Source organism: Mustela lutreola, chromosome 4 (assembly GCF_030435805.1).
Source record: "Mustela lutreola isolate mMusLut2 chromosome 4, mMusLut2.pri, whole genome shotgun sequence".
In the NCBI taxonomy this organism is placed as follows: domain Eukaryota; kingdom Metazoa; phylum Chordata; class Mammalia; order Carnivora; family Mustelidae; genus Mustela; species Mustela lutreola.
In genome coordinates, this window is record NC_081293.1 from 140,488,101 (window position 1) to 140,497,647 (window position 9,547).

Consider the following 9,547-nt stretch of genomic DNA (forward strand, 5'->3'; position numbering starts at 1 on the left):
CATGTGCACTGAGAAAAATCTATATTCTGTTGGTTGGGATGGAGTGTTCTGTATTAAGTCCATCTGGCCTAACATGTCACTTAAGACCAATGTTTTCTTATTGATTTTTTGTCTGGATGATCTATCCAATTTATATAAATGGGGTATTAAAGTCCCCTACTATTAATGTATTTCTATTTCTCCCTTTATGTTTGCTAACATTTGCCCTCTATAGTAAGTGCCTTTATGTTGGGTGCATAAATATTTACAGATGTTATATCCTATTGTTGGATTCACTCTTTACCCATTATGTAAAGCCCTTCTTTATCTCTTATTGCAGTCTTTGTCTTTAAGTCTATGTTGTCTAACAGTACAGCCAGTCCAGCTTTGTTTTGGCTCCATTTGCATAAAATGTCTTTTTCCATCCCTTTCCTTTCAGTTTGAGTATGTCCTTCCACCTAAGGTGGTCTCTTATAGGTAGCATATAGATAAGTCTTATTTCTTATCAAAACTATTTCAACTGTCTTATTGAAAATATTTCTTAATAGAATCATTATTTTCTTGCTGGGGTAAATACAGTATGAAGACAGACATTTAACAGCATTACTAGTAGGTAATATTTGTTGAGTGTTTAGTATGACCTCGGCACTGAGCTAAGCGGCTTGAGTACCATATTTTATTTATGACGTAATAATGATTTATTTACATTTGATATGTGATGTACCTAAAGTTCATAAGGTTATGTGAACATCTCTCTGTAACAAGAGATACAACAACCTTTTGAAATTATGCTGTTCAGTATGAGCACTGGATGATGGCAACATGAGAATTAGTTGTACTAGTTAAGCCCTACTTCTATCACTGTAGTTTGCTAAAACCCAGGTCAGAATTCTACAAAGAAAACTTAAAAATATGAGCGATCATTCAAAGGAATGAAGGATTCTTCTTCCCAGGAAAAGATTTGCAAGTCTGGAGAAGAAATGACCTTTGTTGGGTGGGGGGAGTAGGGAGTGGGGAGGAGGAAATTTCTTAAAATGTTTTGGAATTATAATTAGGAAAAGAAAATTATTATGAGGAAAGAGTCACATCTGAGGTTGGATACTTGTGGTAATAATAAAAAAATAGTTGTCTGTTCTGAGGAGGTATCATTTGTCATTGGGAAAAAAAAACAAAAACAAACCCCGAAAGATAAAAAGGAAATAGTAGAAATCTAAATAAAACATATTTATAATCATTTTTTTTTAGCAAAGTTGAGTAAGAGTGATAACTGATTAATGCCAATTTGGCAATTTTCCCTAGGATGTACTCGGAAGACCTCATCATCATTCAAATCTTTGGATTTGCATCCCCACCGTTTCTTTCAAAGGCATCAGATTCAAAATGTAGTCCCTCTGATTTTCTTCCTTAGCGTATAAGTCGGCTGCAAGGTTCTACTTACGATCCAGGAGTTGGAAGAAGATCCAGACTTCTCAGGGCTCTACGCTCCTATCTGCAAGGTCATCTGGAGGAGGTATTTAATCCCCATCCACAAGAAAAAGCTGGGACTCCTGGTAGGAAACATGGCCTCCTCCTTGTCAGCAATTCCTCATCTTATTGTTATGTCAGCAGAATTTATCACAGGGATTACAGTAAATGCATTTCTTATCCTCATCAACTGTAAAGAACTGATCAAAAGCAGAAAGCTAACACCAATGCAACTCCTTTTCCTATGTATAGGGATGTCGAGATTTGGTCTGCTGATGGTGTTAATGGTGCAAAGTTTTTTCTCTGTGTTCTTTCCACTCTTTTATAGGGTAAAAGTTTATGGTGCAGCCATGTTGTTCTTCTGGATGTTTTTCAGTTCTGTCAGTCTCTGGTTTGCCACCTGCCTTTCTGTATTTTACTGTCTCAAGATATCAGGCTTCACTCAGTCCTATTTTCTTTGGCTGAAATTCAGGATCTCAAAGTTAATGAGCTGGCTGCTTTTGGGAAGCTTTCTGGCCTCCATGAGCACAGCAGCTCTGTGTATTGAGGCTGATTACCCTAAAGAAGCAAACGATGATGATGTCCTCAAGAATGCCACGCTGAAGAGGACTGAACCCAAGATAAGGCAAATTAACGAAGTACTTCTTGTCAACTTGGCATTACTATTTCCTCTAGCCCTATTTGTGATGTGCACTTTTATGTTACTCATTTCTCTCTACAAGCACACTCATCGGATGCAAAATGGATCTCATGGTGTTAGAAATGCCAGCACAGAAGCCCATATAAATGCATTAAAAACAGTGATGACGTTCTTTTGCTTCTTTATTTCTTATTTTGCTGCTTTCATGGCAAATATGACATTCAGTATGCCTTATGGAAGTCATTGCTTCTTTGTACTAAAGGATATAATGGCAGCATTTCCCTCCGGCCATTCAATTATAATCATCTTGAGTAATTCAAAATTTCAACAACCTTTCAGGAGACTTCTCTGCTTCAAAAAGAATCAATGAAGAGGAGAAGCAATGTAAAATATTGTGTATTTCTTTGACATGGATTCAGCGGACTTCTGTTTTGTCTCTGGTTACTCATGTATTTTGTGTGCAATTTCTGACAATTTCCTTCTCATCTCCTATACCCAGGACATGGGAAGCACGAATTCTGATACAGGATGGTTAGGATATTTATTTTTCCAGGGATTCTATATTTTAAAATATCATGATAGTGACACATTTAAATAATTAGTGCTTGCAGTAGAGTGCTAATTGTGTTATAAACCAGAAAAAAATGATCTGTTATCTGTCTTCTCAGGTCATTGAGAATCTTCTGGTTTTGATGAGCAAGATCAGACTGGTTTAGGCTAGGAGTTGGAACAATATAATAAATTTGACTATTTGAGTAGACCTAACTATTTCTCAAAGAGCATCATTAGTGTAATAATTATTAGAATGCAGATTTTATGTTGAAAGTGTATATATGTTAAGGCAATTGTATTCAGATATACAGATTGAAGTTTCAATTTGCTTTTGACGTCAGTTACTAGTTCAGGTTCATAAATGATAAGATGCAAATAGAGCTAGTATGCATGTGCATATACACACAAAATCCAGGGTCTCCATTTTTAACAAGATGAATAAATTTTTTTCAACTCCCTGAAGTGTTAAGCTCACGCCCAGAGAGAATATGAGTGAGGTCGTTGACAATGAAGTCCCAGCAGGAAAATGTTCAGCTGGTGTCTTTACCCCCTAACTGGTGTGTTGATTCTTTCTGACTGGAAATGTTGTCTGGGGTATGACAGCAGCAAATGACTTGAAGATCTAAGGTGTAAGTTTTGAGTATGTGGATAGATTTAAGTGAATTCTGCTCTTTCTAAGGATTTTAAAGTCTTGCTTTAGGAAAGAAAAATAATTTTTGTAATATGTTACACCTCAGGATATCTGTTGGAAACCCTCATTGGCTCCTAAACACACAGATGTGCAGTTACTGTAATTGTAAATAAATTGTCATTAGGCGAAATGGAAGTTGCAAGGATGAAAAAAACCAAATAAACCTAGATGTGTGTTGTGTGTGCCTATGTGTGATTTGTTTTTTTTTTACTTTACATAATATTTTTATATGCAATTTTTTGCTTCATCCTCAGAGCACTTTGTAAAGTAGAAGTGGCATTATCTCAATTTTCACTTGCAAAAGTAAGGTTGGGAGAGGTCATTAAACATTTTTAAAGTCCATCAGCTACACTCATTGGTGTAATTAGAACTCAACATATAATGGAATTCTTATAACACTGTGCTATAAGGCCATGCTCTATGCCATAGATGAATGTAAGAAAATATTTTAATTTCCTAACTCGGGAAGTATAACAACAGTTGCTTTACAGTATCACTGAGCACAAAGCATTTATGCTCAAAGTACATAAGTTACATCAATAAATGCTGTTTCAGCGTATGCCAAATATTGGTCTCTAATTTCTGTAGGGGTGTATGGTTTTATAGAGGTGATAGGACAAAGGAAATGGTACTCCATGGAATTGATGGGAATTAGAAAGGATAGAAGTTTATTGATCCAGTTTTCTATGTAATGATTCTGAACTTTCAAATGTGTTTGCATTTTCAGAGACCCTTAGTTTTTGCGATAGGTTTTACTAATTTAAAGTTGTTAAGTCTGTGCTTAAGGCCCTTTTTAAAAATTGTACTTCTTGGGGCACCTGGGTGGCTCAGTAGGTTAAGCGTCTGCCTCTGGCTCACATCATGATCCCAGGGTCCTTGAATGGAGCCTTGCATCGGGCTCCCTGCTCAGTGGGGAGCCTGTTTCTTTCTATCCCTCTTCCTTCCCTGTCCCCCACTGCCACTCGCTCTTCTCTCTCTCAGGCTCTCTCTCTGTCAAATACATAAATAAAATAAAAATAAAGTAAAATAATAAAATAAGATGAAATGAAAAATGAAAAAAATTTTTTTAAATATTTTTATTTTATTTATTTTTATTTTATTTAAGTAAAATAAAAAACACAAAGCAAAAAAGCCTCCACTTCCCCATTGTGGTTACTATGATATTTCCAATACCTAGTTTCAAGGAATAAAAATCAGATGGCATTTTTTTTTCTTTAAACCATCTTTAAATTCTTAAACAAAACTTTTTTGCTTTTCAAATATATACTAAATTTTCTAAGAAATTTAGGCAGCTCTACCAGTTTTCTCAAGTATTTTACCATATGTACTGTAATGTGTTAAAGCTTCTATAATAATTTTAGTCATAAAATCACACTTTAAAAAAAGTAAGGCATTCCTTTGGGCGCCTGGGTGGTTCAGTTGGTTAAGCATCTGTCTTCAGCTCAGGTCATGATCCTGGGGTCCTGGGATTGAGACCTGCATAGGGTTTCCTGCACAGCGGGGAGTCTGCTTCTCCCTCTCTCCCTCCCCCATCCCCCATTCTCTGTCTCTCTCACAAATAAATAAAATCTTAAAAAAAAAAAAAAGCAAGGGTTTGCTACTACATGAAAGAAATTTTAGAATCTATATTAGTAATTCATTTACTATTACCCTCACTGAAGCAGAGGTTCTCAAATTTAAATGGACATCAGAACCGCCAAAAGGCCCATTAAAACAGATTGCTGCACCCCACCTGCAGAGCTTGACTCGGGTAGGGCCTGAGAATGAGCATTTCTAAAGGTATCATGCTGGTGGTCAGAAACCACATTTTCAGAACCACTGATTGAGAGTCAGTGTATTGTAAAGGCTGAGAAACTGGTCTCTGAGGCCAAACTAGATGGGTTTTCTTCCTGGACCAGCTGCTTATTAGCTGTATAATCTTGAGCAAGTCCCATTCTTTGAGCATCCTCATCTGTCAAATGAAATAATAGAAGTCTCTGTTCCCAAAGGTTGCTGTGAGATTAAGCCTATTAACGGGTGTAAAATACTTAGGACAGTGTCTAGCACACAGCAAAGACTTGGTCCAAATATTTAATAAGTTAGGAAATATTTTAATTGCCATTCTGTGGAAGGTGGGCAGATTATATCTCAAATAAAATTTTCCGTTCTTTTGAAGTTGAACAAATAGAACTAAAATTCTGTATTGGTAGTTCGAGGAAAGAGGTAAAGTATGCTTTAGCTTAGAATGACAAATAAAGGCTAGTATTTTGATTTGGCATAAAAGTAGGCAAGTAAATGGGGCGCCTGGGTGGCTCAGTGGGTTAAAGCCTCTGCCTTCGGCTCAGGTCATGATCCCAGGGTCATGGGATTGAGCCCCGCATCGGGCTCTCTGCTCAGCGGGTAGCCTGCTTCCTCATCTCTCTCTGCCTGCTTCTCTGCCTACTTGTGATCTCTGTCTGTCAAATAAATAAATAAAATCTTTAAAAAAAAAAAAAGTAGGCAAGTAATTTTGATGTCTAAAAAAGCAGACTGACCCAGGCAGTAGAACAAAAATTAGTAACTGTGAGGAGGAACTGGAAAAGGACAAGAGCACCTAAGGACGGTAGTGAAGGAAAGCATCGGGAGCCTTACGGCTAAGACAGAAGGACAGATGAAAAGGCAAGGTTCACCAGCTTGCCTAGGTCCTCGTTTCAGCGGTGAGACACTGTTGTGCATTGTAGATGCTTGGCTTGGTGAATGAATGTGGAACACACCCTTCTTTAAAACATCACTCCCACTCCATCAAGGGAGCATGTTTTTATGGGTGTGAATTCAACATAGATGGCTGAAGGAGAAAGTCTCTAACCATAGTAAATTTGAGAGGTCCTTTGGAGGAGAGGGAAAACAAACAAACTGAAACACAAACCAACAGACAAGCTTTGAACATCAGTAACTCCAAACCAGGCATTCTTAGGCTTAGGGCAGAGCAGTCCACGCAGGCACAGTGTGAAAGCTTCACATATAACTAGAGATACTTAACTCACATATGGCCCTGATTTGTAGATAAACTTACCAGGAATGTATCTCCATTTGTGGTCTCAGAAACCACCACTTCCCCAATAGCGATCACTAATCATCTATTAGAAAACCTATTCTAAAATGTATTGACGGGGCGCCTGGGTGACTCAGTTGGTTAAATGACTGCCTTCAGCTCAGGTTATGATCCTAGAGTCCAAGGATGGAGTCCCGCATCAGGCTCCCTGGTCAGCAGGAGTCTGCTTCTCCCCCAGACCCTCCCCCTTCTCATGCGCGCTCTCTCTCTCTCATTCTCTCTCTCAAATAAATAAAATCTTAAAAAAAAAAAATGTATTGAGGCTATGTGGTATATCAAGCATGTCTGTCTTAATGGCCCTGAGAATGTTCCTGAGAATTCACCGTGATCTGCCGGGACATGGAGACAATTAGTCCTGGGGCCTCCCTCCCACTACCAAGGGGGGCTTGTTTTCAATCTTTGTTTCCCACTAGATTCTTAGCATTTTCCTCTGAAAGAGAGGAATGCAACTCTGCACAGGCCTGCAAAGCCAGCAGATTCTGAGCAGCTGGCTCTCCCAGACAGATCTATGAATGGTTGGCATCCAGCTTCGGGAAGGGGGGTGCCCAGATAATTTGTTCTTCAGTTTGCTCTGGCCCGACCCTCCCTGGGGCCAGATATGCTTTGTAAAACAGAAGAGCGGCAGGAGGAGGAATTCCTATTGCCCAGAATGTTCACTCACCGTGTGTCCAGCAGGCCCCGCCCCATCATCTATCTAGAGGATATTAGGGGGATCGGAAAACTCAAGTCCTCTTTTTCTCCTGGTCTTTGCTTGTACATTGATTACCCTAATAAAATTCATTCTCTAAGCCACACCGTGTGACATGTCAGCGGGTGAGCGCAAAGAGGCTTGCCTGGCGCAGCTGAGTCAAGGGTAAACTCAGGCTTGTCTAATCTCTGATATCCACTGCTACACAACCTTGCCCTCTCAAGCTTGCAGAAGATCCCACCTCACTTCCTATGGCCAGTTCTCCCATTGTTCTTAAATGAAGAGGGCCTTAGAGCCCTGAATCCATGTGATTATGTCATTTTATTATATTCTCATCGCTCTCAAGCTACAATTGCCTTTTTATTCATGTTTGTTATTTTCAGTGTGGAAATTGTTTCATTGATAAAGAGGGAGATGAAATAAAAGCTAAACTGCTCCACTGCACGAGGGCATCAGTTAACATTATTATTTTTTTCCTGCCCAAGGAAATTCCCTTATTCTTATTTTCTTATGTTGAGCATAATTTAACACTTCTTTCATTCCCATATTAATTTATGGTACATTTCAAACTGCAATTACTAGTCATATGACAAGATTTTTCCTGCAGTGAATTTTAAGTTAATTCATTTGTATAAACATATTGTTAACCAAGTAACTTCTTCAAAACTTCATATTCCTTAGTACCTGGAAACATGAAAGTGAGAGTGTTGATGTTTTCCTTTGCCATAACTCGTTACCTTCTTAAATATGTGGAAGCTGGTCAACAGATTCTTGTATAGCCCACACATAACTCATGTGCAGAAACATTTTATTACAAACTCAAAATTATCTACCAAAGAGTAAATTTTTGGATGGCCCTACATACGGCTCGAATCACTTAACTATGTGATAATATTGGGGTGCCTGGGTGGCTCAGTCAGTTATGTGTCTGCCTTTGACTGAGGTCATGATCTCGGGGTCCTGGGATGGCGCCCCGCCTCGGGCTCCCTGTTCAGTGGGGAGTGAATCTTCTCCCTCTGCCCTGCCTTCACGACTCTTGCACAGGCACACATGTGCACTCTCTCTCAAATAAATAAATACATAAATACATAAACTATGAGATAATATATCCTTATCAGAATATTCTGGAAAGGCACTCATGAAAGCATTAAATGTAACTTCAGTAGTTTTTATGCAGTTTGCCCATCCAAAACATCTTCCCTTTCTCTCTTTTATCCCCTTTTTCTTTCTTTTTCCCTTTGGGGGAATAGGGGAGGGGACAACAGAAGAGGGACAGAGAGTATCCGAAGCAGGCTCCACGCTCAGTGCATTGCCCATCACGGGGCTCAATCTCATGACCGCGAGACTGTGACCTGAGCTAAAACAAGAGTCAAATGCTCAACTGACTGAGCCACCCAGGCAATCGCCCTGCCCCCTTTTCTTTGCTTTTTGTTATGAATCCTATCATCATCAAGGATTAGATTTGATAAGAAATCTTCAAAGATGTCCTCAAACTTCAAAGATCTACCCTCATTAGTTTTTCATGAGAGTGACTGTGAGGACTGATCACCTGGCATTTAGTACCTTGTTTTGTGATGTGTTCTTACAGGTTGTACCTTTTCTAGCCAGTTATTATTTCTTGAAATCTAGGGCCACATTATAGGAATTTGGGCATCCCAAACAACCAATACTAGTAAACTAAACATAAATAGACACCTGAACATAGGCTTTTGAGAAAGAATCATGCATCTCTATGCAAGACAGAGAAAGAAAGAAAATTAGATAGCATAAAGATAGGTTGGTTTTATTTCCAAAATTGTAGAAAATTGAGTACACTCAATGCTGTCATTTTCCCAAGTAAAAACAGAACAAAACAAAAAAACAATAAAATTGAACATTGGGGGAAACAATGCATGCAAATTTATCTTTGAGGCTCCGGTTATGAACTGGGATAAGATTATAAGTAATGCACTGCCACCCAGTGGCAAACTTTCACTTTATTTGAAATAATGGTTTATGTAGTCGAAAGACTCTAGCTACTAGGGGTCTTTGGTCAGGAAATGTTATACTCCACTAGAAAAATATAAGGGAAAAAGAAGTTAACACTAAGGTCATAGGAAATTTTGAACCAACTGAGAGTATATATAACTAGCCCAAATAAGACAGGCAAATTAAAACAAAAACAAAAACAAAAAACAGTAAAAACAAAGTTATTTATAAGATAATTGAAAATGTGGATTTTGGCCTGGACTCTCAATATCAATGAATTGTGTTTGATATTTTTTGATATCATAGTGGTTCTGGGCTTATACTTTAAAATACAATCATTTTTGTCTTTCAGAGTAAACATTCCAAGACGATCACTGATAAAATGATGTGATGCAGAATGGAGGGAGAGAAATTGGAGCTATATTTCAAACATTTTGAGTTATTAATTGAAACTTTTTAAAGGTGTTTGATGGTTACATGGGGCTTCGTTACACA

General features: G+C 38.3%; 1 protein-coding gene across 1 annotated transcript; it reads left to right on the forward strand.

The window, feature by feature from the left end:
* Positions 1–1,443: 1,443 nt before the first annotated feature.
* On the forward strand, positions 1,444–2,453 carry LOC131830394 (taste receptor type 2 member 7-like). Its single transcript, XM_059172654.1, has one exon. The coding sequence runs from the start codon at positions 1,539–1,541 to the stop codon at positions 2,451–2,453; it is 915 nt and encodes a 304-aa protein (XP_059028637.1). The 5' UTR covers positions 1,444–1,538.
* Positions 2,454–9,547: the final 7,094 nt, after the last annotated feature.

What these genes read in the sequence shown, in the direction of transcription:
- LOC131830394 (XM_059172654.1), top strand. Translation starts at nt 1,539, where the DNA reads ATGGCCTCCTCCTTGTCAGCAATTCCTCATCTTATTGTTATGTCAGCA.